Source organism: Varroa destructor, unplaced genomic scaffold (genome assembly GCF_002443255.2).
Source record: "Varroa destructor unplaced genomic scaffold, Vdes_3.0 BEIS01000007.1, whole genome shotgun sequence".
Taxonomy (NCBI): domain Eukaryota; kingdom Metazoa; phylum Arthropoda; class Arachnida; order Mesostigmata; family Varroidae; genus Varroa; species Varroa destructor.
In genome coordinates, this window is record NW_019211460.1 from 31,641,113 (window position 1) to 31,655,661 (window position 14,549).

Sequence of the window (14,549 nt, forward strand, 5' to 3'; positions counted from 1 at the left end):
ATATATTTGCAATCCTAGACTCCAGAGTCTCTACTCCAATAGACAGGTGGCGTTTTCCACCCAAGATTTCAAGAAAGGCCCAAGATAGCACTAATTTACATTTCATAGTACCTATACGTACAATGGGGCTCAAATCAGTGGGCTTTACCTTCACACCCCAAATATAACTCTGTCCCTCCATTCTACGCAAAGATAAACGATGTGTGTATATTTTCTCTTTATTCATTATCCGATTTGCCTAATTAGTATTGAATTCTCGTACGAAAAATGTGTTGGTCATATACCTATTTTTTAATATTAATTAATTAAAACGAACTACATCGTTTTTGATTGGTTGTAGTACAACAATAGTATTTTATGCTTCGAGCACCTGCTGCGAAAAAAACCAGCCGACGAAACGGTGGTAACAGACGATTAAAATTATTCTAGCGTGCAGAATTACCGACCGGTTAACCTGTCGACAATTATCTTAGACGTAAATCTTAATCTTACGCAATATTAAATTGTGGCGCATCTTGATTTGTGTAGGTAATCGGCACACCGGCTATAGTTAGCTACTTAAAAAAAGGGGAATTCGACTTGGATCGAAACCTGTCGGCTCGTGAGCGCGCCGATATCCTGGCGTACAAAATAATGGTGCAGCATAAACTTGTGCCTGCCCTTAACTATGCAGTTTGGTACGTAATATTTATCGAAAATAGAAACATTGACGCATTGTTTCGTTTTAATTAGTACACACTTGAGACAATTATAACAAGCCTCAAACATCTATTTTCACAGCACTTCTTCTTTAATTGTATACAGGTGTGATGAAAGGAACTACGCAGAAGTAACACGGCCAGCGTTCGCTCGTATTGTGACGTTTCCTTTAAATTACACCGTACCAGGCCGACTCCAGCGGGTATATCTAGATGAACTATGGGCACGCTTCGGACAAACAGCTAATCCTCAAGATGTGGAAACGCGCCTAAATCGGGATGCCCGAGAGTGTTTCTTAGCTCTGTCGGAAAAATTAGGTAAACTGTAACGGTGAATAATTATCAATCGCCGAGTACGAATGAATTTATTTATTTTGTTTTACTAACGCATATATGGGTCATATATTAGTTACGTACGTTCAAGGTGGATTAATGGTAGCATGTCACTCTGTTAGCTCCTGTATCCGAAGTTAAATTGGCTTGAATTCGCGGCACACCAAAAACCTTTAGCAGTAAATAGAATTTTTTAACTATGGAAGGAAGATGCCGTTGGCAGAAGATGTTCCTTCGGCTACAGGGAACAACGTTCTTTTCATGAGTATCTTTAACGCATTGAATAAAGTTATAAGCCTTGATTAACCTTCATTAATATGTATTGTAGTAAATAATGATAAAACTTTAACCCATCCACTACCATTGCATTTGCATGGAGCTATTCTCTTAACACTGTGAGACTAAAAAATAGAGACCCGCGTTTTTTAAATTTTAATTAACACGTGTTTTCAGGAAGTTCGCAGTACTTCTTTGGAAACAAAGCAACATCGTTTGACGCATTCCTGTTTGCTCGGCTTTCCTTCGTGCTTAAAATTCCAGTTCCCAATGCAAACCTTGTATCGCACTTAAAGACTTTTCCCAACCTGGTCGAGTTCGTTAATAAAATTCACAATAAGGTACGTCTGCCTATTTTATTTGTGTATAAAGTTCACACGTCACCTTATTACTTCCCCAGGTTCTGAAAATCGCTTTCATAGCTCACAAAACTCAACAGAGTGTTTTACTGGAAGCGGTTATTCCTTTTAGCAGAAACGAGTTTATTGAACAAGTTATATAACATTGGCTAATTTATGCAATGCGTGTGAAACTCTAAAAACTGTTTTGTTTTTACCTTAAATGTATTATTCATCATCTTCTATATCTGTAATTTCTAAAATCTGTCTTCCACGTGAGAATTTCATTGCTTATGTAGTCTTGAATGCTATTAACACCAGTCCCCGCCATGGGGACTAATGACGTATCTTTTATTTCTTTTGTGTGTTTTTGCGTATACGTCTCTTTGAGTAGCACATCGCTAGTGAGGTTCGCAAGCAAAGAAGCTCGAAGGAGCGTCCTGAATGGATTGGAATCGCTTTATCGATCTCATTTGCAGCGACAGTTATGTTTTACTACGCTTTCGCTAAGGGCATCCTCCAGATCGAGTTTGAGCCAACCAGTGGTGTTTCGTCTGGCGGCTAATTGCTACAATTAACAATTGTAATCGTGTAAAATATGCCTGTTTCTGAAGCGAAACGCAACGGGTTTATCGGCCGAATCTGGTAGATCGCTACAGTTATTTCAACAGAGATTTATAAGACAGAGGCATCGTCTTAGCTTATAGGGCGAAATATTCCAGTACTTTGGCATCCTCGCTTGAATCAAATAGGAACTGAATTTTAGATATATATATATATATATATGCAAAAGTAGTTCGTTGAAGGAAACTTCTAAATAGAGTGGTAACCGCCTTTTGAGGTGTGGGGAATTTCAAAAATGAAATGAAAGCTTTTTAAAAGGCTGTGCTACAACAAAAAAGTTGGAGAAAACTTCAGTTGCGACGTAAATCGAAGACCACAATCTAATCTCAAAAGGAACTGCGTTGCCAGGCTCCGCCACTTGGATTGTGGAACTGCGTAAGCAATGATCTAAATGTTCATGGTAGAAACACTGAATTATATAATTACTATATATGGGAACAGTTTGCGGTAACCCTTAGAAAGGTCACCGTAACTGCGAGAAAAACTATGAGGATAGCAAAGTCAATATTACCTTTGACAGCAAGCATGCATACAGCAGCCAAATGAAGATATGCTTATCTGTCAGCTTTTGTCCTCTATAGTATTATAAATAAATAGAATGTATATTTACTGATTAAACCAATTTTTTAAAGGAAAGGTGAAATTAGCCCTCTAAAACAAGCCAATTAACAGGTTAAGGCAGCCGATATTAATAACCCGCTTATACTTGAGCAAATTCGTAAACGAGCATTTTGTGACAAAGAGTGACAAAATTTTTTATTGAAATAAAGCTCAGGATAGTTATTTTGATATATTTTTACTATCTAATGTTATTATGATTGAACATGTACTAACGAAGGTTGCAGCCACCACTGCCGTCTCTGCTATAATGCAATATTTTCTTTCAAATTCATCTGTTTGATTCGAATTTTGATCCTACAGCCAAACGTGTGGGAGGCGCATTTCGAAACAACGTTACCGCGTAAGAAATTGGCAAATTTTCATGAGCTTTAGCACTCCGCTGTTTGAAAATTCAATATCTGTGACGCTACAATAAGGGTGATGTTTCTTCTGCCATTTATATATACTGTTTGCTAAGGAAATCCAAAGCATTACAAAGCTCTACTTCATTTCCCAGTACGAACTTCGCATAGAAATAGTAACCGTGTTATGTGGACTTAGCGCAGATAGTAGTTCCTTTTTTTGATTCAGCGGTCAACGCCTTTACGTTAAACTAAAAACGTTTTAATATAAATAAAGGAATAGCCCTTTGCTAGTGAGTAATCAATATATCTTTAGCTCCAATTGGTACAGCCAAGACTACTTGAAAATTAGATTCTGGTACGATCCGAGCCCATGACTTGATATGCTGCACAGAGAACGTCACTTTTATGAAATGACGTAAGCATCTTATGAGTACAGTATAAAGAACATTTTCTCCATTTGTCAAAAAAAAATCAACCCAGTCTACTCAAGAGCGCAGATATAAATTAGTCGTACGATATTTACGAATCGCTTGCATACTCTAAGAAATATATAATCCAAAAACCAAAAAAAGAGACCCGTCAGAGTATCATGCGTGTGAGAGCGCAATTATATGTATATCGTGGCTCGCGCCGTAGAAAGTTATTTTTACACAAAACCCTTACTGAAATTGAAAAAGGAATCGTTTACAGTAAAAAAATAGCTCAAAAGAAAGTAAACTGCGAACACGTCTAAACATGTTCAGCCAATAGGATCTATTGGCACCTGAATGGAACGCCCTATTATACAGTTTCCGCAACGGTAAAATTATGACAAATGCTTTACTCAGCCCAACAAGTTGAGTCAAAAAATCGACAACAATTTACCCTGAAGCAGCAAAGGACCACAGAAAATCAGTTTGCTGCATGGCAATATTTAATACCGTGAAACTCTGGCAACCCGGGTCGCGTTAATTCGGCCCATACTTTGCTCAAACAAATTACAGTAGGATATGGATAGCCAGGAAAGTAAGCCACGTGAAACGGAAAGTCAAAGTGCAAAAATATGTCTATTAAAGGATAGTCTTCATGGACGCTTCCCTCAATAGCCGAAGAACCTCACTGTTCCAATGCAGGAAACAGACTACGGAAAGTCTTAAAGATTATTTTTGTGGGCGAGGGTAACACTATTTAAATTACAATAAGAAACAGAAAATGACCCGCAGAATAATATATACTGTATACAGAAGCCAAGGATTGCTTACCTGTGTATGGCTGTGAAACGTATATAAATGCATACTAAGTAACAACGATAACAATGTTATTAGAATAAAAGCGACCATACGGGCACCCAAAGTGTTGTTACTGTTAGATTTAGATGGATAACTGGGCTAACCCGCGGGCTTCGTTCCGGGCTCGTCTTATCGTTAGTTGCAATCTACCTTGAGTCCCGTTACACTAATCTTGTAATCCCCTTGCCACCATCCGAGTATAGTATTACCATTTTGCTGACTTAGACTTTTAGTATATCTTAGTAAATCTGTTACATTGGTGTAACTATTCGATGAGCTTGACAGAACCTATATCCTGTCCCAGTTAACCTGGTAAACCGATTCTCGTACAACAGAACTAGTTCGTGTTTTTTTCCACAGCTTTAGTGTTTCAGCTATAGAATTTTCGAGATAAAATTATATTCGATTTGGGAGCCAGATAGGTCCAAAATATTTGTTATTAAATTAAAAGAATAGCAGTTTTAGACCAGTGTTCTCGAAGAAATGCCGTAACCTTCTTGCATGTGTTTCATTTTTACATTTCCACTCAGTGAAAATTTTTTGCCGCCAAAATCTCACAGCCTGTAAACTGCTAGTCTTAGATTATTGTGCAGTTAGTTTTGTTTCGGATTCTGCTCACTAATACTTATTAAATGTGTATGCGTATCTTCTAGATTTTTTATGAACACGAATGCAGTGCTCTTTTTTCGTCTTAACCTCCTCTATACACACGTATAATAAATATATAACATTAATAATAATGTTAATGGACAATAGATATAATAATGTTATATTACGCACAAATGCCATGTATCTAACAAATAATGATGCGTTGTCTATGATAAACTGTGGGATGATATTATTTATTGCTCAGACTTCACAAGTGTTGCCCTTAGAGGGCTCATAATTAGTCCGCTTTACTTCGCTTCGTTGATGTTGCCCGTATGCTAGAACAAACTGACGGGCAGCGGTAACTGTGGTCTCTATCGACATCCTCCTATACCGAAATGCCTATCCTCATCTACCCTGAGGTTGTTTGGTCCCTCCATTTTGGCTCCCCACGATATGTAGTTCACTAACAAAATATTGTCAAAGTGTAATAACACCCGTACTGCTTCCGCTTCCGCCTCCGGATGTTCCCCGGTGACCACCCGACGATCCGTATGTGCTACTTGTCGAGCTGTCGTTATGATTCGGGTCGTGTTGAAGGTGATGGTGTGGATGGGACATGACAGTGTGGTCACGGATTTCGTCTTCGTCGACATCGCTGCTCACGCCGCCAGAGGACGCATGTGACATTTGTGAACTACGAGACGTCGAGCCACGTCGCGGCGGAAGCAAAGTGCCGGTCCCACCGGCCCCCTGATTTGCCGGCCGAATTGTTACAATGAGATTCGACGAATTTGCAACCATCATATCTGTGACCTGGTCAAGTGACTTGCCTGCCACCTGTTTTGTCAAGGCAACAAAAAGTAAAGCACTCCAATGGAGGTTAGGATGTTAGATGGTCGTAGTCAATATTAAATGGGATAGGGTACGATATGTTACTTCGGTTCGAGGAAAAACACTGGTTACGTTCCTTTCAATATGATGTGAAACGGTGGATTCGCTCTAGGCCCTTCGAGTTCCTCATGACAAAACTACATTGTTAAGTAATAATGCAGTTTTTACATAAGACTATTCTGGTTATTGAATGAGGGCAGATAAACTTACCTCAATGCCGTTAACCTCTAATACCTCATCGTTAACAGCAAGCAAGCCGGTAGACTCTGCGAGACCACCAGGGACAAGTCGAGATATAAAGATACCTGGCACTTTTTCTAAACCTTGAGGTGTCACTCGCACCGAAGTGCCATCTCGAATATAAAAACCTTACAAACGAGACCGAACGCAATCATAGTTAGTGGATGAAATATAATACAAAATCCATATTTCGAATTTTTTAATTCACACTAAAAACATGATAAGGGATACCTGCTTGAACTTTAATGCCAAATACTTCCTCCATATGCGAGTTATCTGGTTTAGCTAAAAGTTTTCTCATTCGTGACGCTAACATTTAAATAGGGATATCGGAACCACGTTATCGAAGTCGTTTAGATTCAGTGGCGTACGATCAAATAAATGACACATAGATATTGATAAATCTGTATGCGTAAGTAAGCTTAGTGCGACTGGCGCTAGAACTTAAAACTTTCAATTGAGCTCCATTTCGATCTTTACTTATACGCACCCAATGGTCGATCAGAACCGTGCTTCACAAGGCGTACCCTCCTACAAGTGTCAGGCACCTGGTCAACATCTATAATAGACGATACCTGACGGAAATCTTCGGGTAACGATATCTGCGGTTTTGTTTTTTCCGAATGGCCCATCGGCAGATACGATGCAAGAAAACCTTTTCTCGTGCGATTGCCGTAGCTATTCAGACCTAAAGATCCGTATACAAACAATATTCGATGAATAGTGTATTACATACCTACACTCGGGATAAAGTAAGACAAAATTGACGTCATTTGTTTGCAAGTTGCATCTAAACCAAAACAGATATCGGGATAAAATTGACTGCATTGGCCGACAGAAATATCTCTGATGGACGTGCTTATTTAACTTACTTATGGCCTAAACCTTTATCAGAATATTCTTATTCGTACCTTTGAGTGACCTTCTTGATAGAAGAATCAAAGCCGTCATGTAGACACTTACTAGCCTTCAGCTCAAGCGCGTCATGCATAGCAATCCAACGAATCCAGATCTAGGCTACAAGCGACGGTATTATTCTTGTCCTAGAACTTACCCACACAGTCAGCTAGTCCTGCACTAATACGTCGCAGGTACGGGTAAGTGCGTCATCCAGCGAAAAGATGCATTGGATACGCCTTTGTCATAGAACTTGGATATCTTCTTTATTGAATAAGACACTAGAGTGTCGACTGCCGTTCGAATTTTGGTTTTATTCTTAACGAAAACTGCTCCAGGACGGCGGACAAATCAGCAGTCGTTTCTGGAGTCGACCTTTTGCATTCCAGGTGAATGTGAATTCCTCGTTATTGAAGAACTAAAATTAGTATGTTACTCTGTGCCTGAGAGAGCCTAGAAGCAGACGACATCGATCAGGTTTTTTTGTCCTCAGAGAGGTTTTATCTAATTTTTAAGGAATAAGATTCGAACTCGAAACGTTCGTAAACAGTTCGAGACATTCTATTCATTTTCACGTCAAATTCAACCTTCAAATGCGCATACAAATCAGGATTACCCAAAATTCCGACAATCAGTAAAAGCATAATCTAGGTGGTGCTTTGTCTGGCCGAAAGGCATTAGGAAATAACGGGATTTTTGCTCGTAATACGAAGATGAACCTGTGTCTTTGCCAAGTCGAATTTGTGGCTTTGGTTGTATGGAAAAAAACTGGCTCTCTCATAGTACTAAAATTATCGGTGGTAGTACTCTTAGCTATATAGAATTCTATGTGATCTCTGTAGAATAAACACATGTTGAAAGTGATGTTTTTATTATTTGGAATATTCTGCTTGTGGCGTCCGGATTCAAGATGAAGTTTGTAATCCAAACAAAATAGTGATAACATGTTAAATAAGCAAACAAAGTTTTACGACATTTCACCGGACGTTGCTTATTGACCAGCCTAATATAACCCTAATAATATAATTAACAAGGTAGTAATTTTTATAGTAGAATAATACTCGGATAAAGGTACTGAATTTTTTTGCACCGAATAAAAACTTTAAGGCTCCCTTATTTAACTGACCCCGTTTCCCTCTAAATTAGTTTAAAACTAAAACACCTTTACACTATTTGTAGAGAGTAAAATATCGGATTTGTTATTCTTATGTATCTCAAACACTTATTGGCAAAAGCACTTAATATATATATATATATATATATATATATTATGATTAATTTTGCCATTAGGGTGTGAACAGGGTGATTCGTAAGAATTTACCTTCCCATTGGTTTCCTTTTCGCTGAACAAATAATCTTAGGGTAGGTTTCGCATTGTTAATAGCCCTTGCGAAGTTTTCATCATTGTTTATAGGAAGAACATCTCCATGAATAGGGTCTGTATAGCATAAAGCAAATGGTACTTCGGCCAGCCGATGAAATCTCTCGACAAGCTGATAGAAGTCGTCGAATTTCACCAATTGAGCACGCTCCATTGAAAAGCGTCGGAACTCAGCATCAAACTGAAAACAAAAACAGACGTGTAAGTAGGAATCATGTTAATAGACACAAAGTATTCAAGAATCATATAGCATGGTACGAATTTATTAGCAATTTACCATTTGGGTGAATAAACATATTGCGTTCCATTTAAATTTAAATTTCTAAGCAGTTTTCGTTAAATTAAAAAGGAAACGCGGTAATCTTTGCATGCAGTTTTAACTCGTGATGTGAAGTGAAGTACTTAATTTAGATAGGTATAAGTCATACAGGTTATAATGCTAATAATTACCAGGGTTAAGCAATCTTTGTACAACAGGGCTCAAAAGCAGCAGTGAGGCCATCGAATACCTTCCAATTGAAGTTCGAAAAATCTCAGCAACTTTACTCTAAAGTCTACTCTAGAGGCTAAACACCATATAGTTCTGGAAAATATGTCAATATGCTGAATATACCTTAGTAAAAATACGCTAAAAGGGAAACTCTGATCTATATCGAAATAAACCATATGTTTCAAACATGCAATTAAACTTAACAATTATAGATTTAATTGTTGGTCAACCTAAATTCATATACGATGGGTGGGTAAATTGACATAACACGCATGTAACATGTATGTTAAAAATGTTTGATGTGAAATTTCAACATTGTTTACTGTGTCATTAGACACGAAGCGAAAAATTGTCCGTATTTAAATTGATCCGTTCAGCAGCATTCCATAAAATGCCATTATCATGTCTAGCTAGTGGTTTTTTAACGATGTTTCAAACAATTCAGCGAATGTTCTTTCGCATTTCGTTGGACCCCGAAGGTGCATGCTGGGCACGTATCTCTACTCTGTTCCAGCGACTTCAATATACATGTGACATCCTTTCGGTATTGAATGTCTTTGTCAAAACGAATTTATTGTCAGTCAAATCCTGCCCATGTGCTGTTCCTCGGTATGGGCGAAAGCACAAAACATACAGCTTATGTGAAACTTCTATGGGAGTTTGAACATTCAAAGCTTCGAAAGATAACATGAGATATATGGCAAGAAGTCAAAGAACAGAAGTTTTACACTAGCCCATTTGGAGTACAATCGTAGTGAGACAATTGAAAATATTAGCTAATATCACAAGTGTATACTCATTTCAAATGGGATACCAGAGTGTGGAATGATTCTCAGTTTAAAGAAAGATATATTAAGAAATAATACTCATTTATAAAAAAAATGTATGATTTTCCATCCAATATGGCAGTTGGATACTTTTTAGTCTAACCATCTTTAACCGCCTTCAAATATATATATTCTCTTTTTCTAGATAGGTTGGATAATCACATTCAATGTGTTTTTTGCCCTAAAACTAGAGATAAGATAAAGTGCATCGTGATATCTACCCTAAATTAGCTCGAAGCTTATATTTTTTACTGCAATCGTCATCCTTCGCTTTGGATCCAACTTCCTTTCATGTTTTGCCATCAACATTGTGATGATTAGGTATACCAAAGAAGTCAAAATAGACTAGCTTGTCTATTATCACTTGCTCGATTGGCACAATTTCCGCGCATGGTGACTGCTGCATATATGCGTAAACCTTCTCACACCACCGGGAAGCTGAACCTACATAGACCAAGCTAATCAAAACGTTAATTAATTCAATAGTTTTGAAAACGATGTAGAACTGCTCACTTTGTATTTGGGATTACCTGATGCCGCTTCGTAATGCATCAACGACCTTTAGGCGTCGACATTTCTCCAGGTCAATCCTCATGTTATTCAGCAAAATATGCGTTCCAGTGGGAACATCTATTATTACATTTTTATGTCTGTTGTGATTGTTTACTAAATAATAGTACTGAGAATAAGAAGTGACTTCATTGGAAGCCACTATAGAATTATTTTTACGAGCCTCCTCAGCAAACGAGTAGAAATCTCGTGTGATAGAAATAACGTCAACTCTTACAAGTACTCCGATTTGTCATTTTTTTTTAATATGTATTATAAATAGGATAAAACATCACCTTAAAAATAACTGTCTGACATGTTTTTATCCCATACCACTCTCCTTTGATTATTAAGCGTCCAGAAAACTCCTACAAAATGCTGCATTTTGGAATTGTAATTCTAAGCCAGCAAAACTAGGCAAAATTGAAAATTTCAAAACGTTATTCCAGGAGTGACAGCAGTGTCATCAATTGGCTATCAGCTAATCTTTGCTAACTAGTGCTTAGCATTAAGCTGCTACAGCTGCCCAAGTCGATAATCTCTGTTACGCTGCTAAAGCAATACTCTCGTTCAGACAAGTTCGTAACTTACTTCATTTTATAGATGCGTAAATCAAGCTCCTTGTAATCACATGTACTGCTTCTCGATAATCTACCTGTTTTTCGCTACATCCAATCAAGACGCGCCCGTGCGCTCTGAACCTGGTTGAAAACGTCCTTCTATAGTGTCTGTCGTCAAATAAAGGAGGCAAGCAATGTTGGAGCACAGCTAAGCAAAATTAGCGGTGAAAAATAAGGTCAACGAAGGTGCAGTTAATAAAAGCCCCAGGCGTCCTATGGCTTCCAACAGAAGCCAATTCGTCGAAATCAAGATAACAATATCCACTGGCTTGCGTCAACGTCAGGGGCGAAAGAAAACAAAGGTACTAAAGCTTCACAATCTGTTTTGTGATCAGTTATTGCAGGTAGCTCATAATTCACTCAAATGACTATAACAAAATAAAGAAATTCGATGTGGACCACTTGCACAGTTATTCCGTTGCATTACCTGCGTATATTGACAAAACATTCGAATTAATATTATGTTTTGCTTAATAATGGGAATAAATTTTATCAGACTTTCCCACAGTGATCTTATGGCACTTTATGATAAGTCTAAAATTTATTTCGAATACACAGCTCAATCTTTTCAGGACTTTTATGTTTTAAAGAACCGTCGTTTATTCCGTTCTGAACGCTGACTGAAATTCGCCGTGTGAAGACTCGCTTGTTTATTTTTGCATTTGGTGTTGTTCGAATCACTGTTCGTCCATCTGCGTGAACGAACAGCGTGTTCTACCGTTCCCGTAAAGTATTTCACGTGATGTGGTGATAAAACAGTCGTGGCGCAACTTGACAATTAGCTCAGTTCGGGCCGCATCGCTTAGCTCACCGGCTTTCCGGTCGCCTTCATTTTCGGCAGATTCGAATCTTTTGCCAAACATAGGCTGCTGTTATTACCACACTTTCCTTGAATATATCCCAAACGCAGTACCTGTCGTAATAGTAGCGCTAATAGCAGCGAGCAACAGCTGCAAGGGAAAACGAATAAGTATCTAAGTGCTAATAAATTCATCTAGTAACATTTCAGAACATTATTTTCGCCCGATTACATATGATTATTGAATGTGCTTGCCGTCGCCAGTTTCGCCAAATATTAAATGTCGCCAAATGTCTCAACTGTTGCTCATCAGAACTGACTTTTATCAATAAAAGGTTCTACCTTAGCATTCTTATTGGCCAACACCCTTATCCTAGATGATGTTAGCTAGTCGTTTGCTGTCTGAGTCATCATCAACGTTTGAGGTCATCAGCAGTATATCTAAATGTATGTTTTATTAATTCCAACATCGATATTCGCTATTCGTTCACTGTTGTTGCGGTGATGTTAATCAGCCATCTGTCAGTTTGCCTGCCCGTTAGGTAGGAGGTCAACGATGAGTCATTTTATGGCGATACACACCTTGCTTTTCACTTCGACGACGGTAGCCGGCGACTTCGGCAGCCGCGGCTCATGTCGTGACATGACGCCGTCTGTCACACGAGTGCGTTCTGTCTGTTCCAATAACTGTTGCTGCTGGCACTAATTTTGCACTGTTTGTTAGCCTTGCTGTGTTTTCCCTGCCGCATTAACGAGTCGTTCCCGCTTTTTTCGCGCTGGGTACTAGAAGCAAGCAAACTCTACAGAACTCACGTCTCGAAGCCCGAAATTCGCTATGTATTGAGGGGGGGGGGGGGGGGGAGGGTACAAGCTAGGGGTATACAATCAACCAGTTAGGGATATCACAAAAGAACTTTATACGATCTTGACACTTTCACTTTGAACTCATTTCCATTTTAGATGACGCAGATGTGTCAACGAAAACTTCCGTATAACTCACACATGGCAGGACATCAACGAATACATCGAATAATTAATGGCTTGACTTTTAGCTGATCTTTTAGTTTTGCACGAACTCCAAACAAACTTTCCGCTAATACTTGAGCTACTGCTGCTATCAACACTGACGATGCTGCTACTGTTGCGGCCGCTGTCAACGGCGGCAGCTGGGGATTTTCGCCCACGACGACACTGAGCGACACAGCGAGGACGGTCAATCTACAACAGAGACAACTGTACGACGACGATATTCCATCGTCCCCCACTACGAGCACTCTCAGCACTAACACTCACTATTCCACCGACATCAGCACCCACTGCCACCTGTAGAGTCCTGTCGTCTCACATCAACAGCGACGGCTGCACCCCTCGGTATTTTGGCAATTGCAACTATTCCACTACTGCAACTACTACTCGTACTGTTATATCAGCCACAGAAGTACAAATACCACATCAAAACTACTGCTGCAGTCGGTGGTGCTAAGTCGTCACAGGCAACAGACTGCCATCGCCACCTAGCGACGGAGCGACAGGCCGCAGAGAATACAGTCCGACGGATCGGTAATATCGTCCAAACATAGATAGACACACATACACACACACGCTCAGCAACAAACTACAACACCATCACTTCTTCAGCAGCTTAAACGGCTATTGCTGCTGGGGCTACGGCGACTCCTGACAACAGCAGCGTTACGCATGGGCACCTAGCGAGCGGCGCCAATATCGCCAACAACAACAAGTGAACGACCGACCAGGCCAGGTACAAGACACAAGCAAAAATATTAGCTGGCGCTGTAGATAGCGGCCAATACAAACTCTCACTAACAACAGCGCGCCTCCCCAGTCAGCACGTTCGTGTTTATTGTCGTTCATTTACTTTATTTATTTCGTTCCCTAAAGAAAGAGACGGTGCACTGAGTTGGTCTCAGTCGCGCTGGGTGCAGCCACGCTGTTGAAGTTCAGTCAGGCGCGGTAGCGGGAGAATTTAAATTGACCGTGTTACATTGGTCTATTTCGTAATAATAACAATAATAGGATTTTGTTAAACAGGAGACAGGGTTAAAGAAAAAATGAATCGTTCGAGCTTAGATAACTCTGTCAGTGCTGTTACAATAAAGCACCACTATTGTTGCTGGAGATATACGAGAACTAAATTTGTATTCGCGCATTGTAAATATAGCAGTTCTAAATCCAAATGGTCCAAAACGAGGTTTTCACTGTGAAATAAAGACTTGACTTTTCGCCTAACGACATGCATGTAGATCGCAATGCTTATGCGGTCTCAAAAATACACCGATACATCACGTTGATACATAACGAAATGAATAGTATTAAGGTTTAAATTAGTAGCAACATTGATACTATTCGTGCTTTTCTAATAAAGAGCATAAGTTCACTTTTTGGCGGTAATCATTAACTTGACGAGAACATACAAGGTTTTTGGGCATACACACCAGGGATCGTAGATCGAAATCATCCGAGATTTGCGAACTATTTAAATATGGCTACGTTTTGTCGACATACGCCGAAGTGTCCAGTATTGTACTTAGCGGATTCATGTAATGAGATAATCATAATGAAGTTACGCACAATAACATCTACGTGCATATGCCAGCGTTAATCATTGTGAGGTTTATTTCTGGGCGTTTTGTGGTCATGCGCAGGATTCAACTGTTTGATCATAGCGCGCACTACCAATACATAAACGCTTTGTCTTAATTAATTAAAAACAGCATTTGAACGCATTGAGAGCATCGACG

General features: G+C 39.2%; 2 protein-coding genes across 7 annotated transcripts in view; one reads left to right on the top strand and one right to left on the bottom strand.

The window, feature by feature from the left end:
• LOC111255033 (metaxin-1) overlaps positions 1-4,560 on the top strand; it is a 10,730-nt gene extending 6,170 nt beyond the window's left edge. For all 3 annotated transcript variants that reach the window (XM_022816678.2, XM_022816676.2, XM_022816677.2), the window contains exons 3-6: positions 529-677; positions 805-1,016; positions 1,485-1,648; positions 2,040-4,560. In XM_022816678.2, the coding sequence (XP_022672413.1) occupies positions 529-677; positions 805-1,016; positions 1,485-1,648; positions 2,040-2,210 (696 nt within the window). In that variant the 3' untranslated portion in view covers positions 2,211-4,560. The remainder of the gene's footprint in view (positions 1-528; positions 678-804; positions 1,017-1,484; positions 1,649-2,039) is intronic.
• A 753-nt stretch (positions 4,561-5,313) lies between these two features.
• On the bottom strand, positions 5,314-14,395 carry par-6 (partitioning defective protein 6). 4 transcript variants are annotated; one of them, XM_022816672.2, is made up of 6 exons: positions 14,244-14,393; positions 12,370-13,493; positions 8,443-8,683; positions 6,715-6,912; positions 6,195-6,352; positions 5,314-5,930 (listed from the first exon to the last, which is right to left on the bottom strand). In XM_022816672.2, the coding sequence occupies exons 2-6, from the start codon at positions 12,430-12,432 to the stop codon at positions 5,571-5,573; spliced, it is 1,020 nt and encodes a 339-aa protein (XP_022672407.1). In that variant the 5' UTR covers positions 12,433-13,493; positions 14,244-14,393; the 3' UTR covers positions 5,314-5,570. The 4 variants fall into 4 exon arrangements, with proteins under 4 accessions (XP_022672407.1, XP_022672408.1, XP_022672410.1 ...); XM_022816673.2 differs by lacking the exon at positions 12,370-13,493 and having other exon boundaries at positions 14,244-14,395; XM_022816675.2 differs by lacking the exons at positions 12,370-13,493; positions 14,244-14,393 and adding an exon at positions 10,041-10,063.
• Between the last annotated feature and the right edge of the window lie 154 nt (positions 14,396-14,549).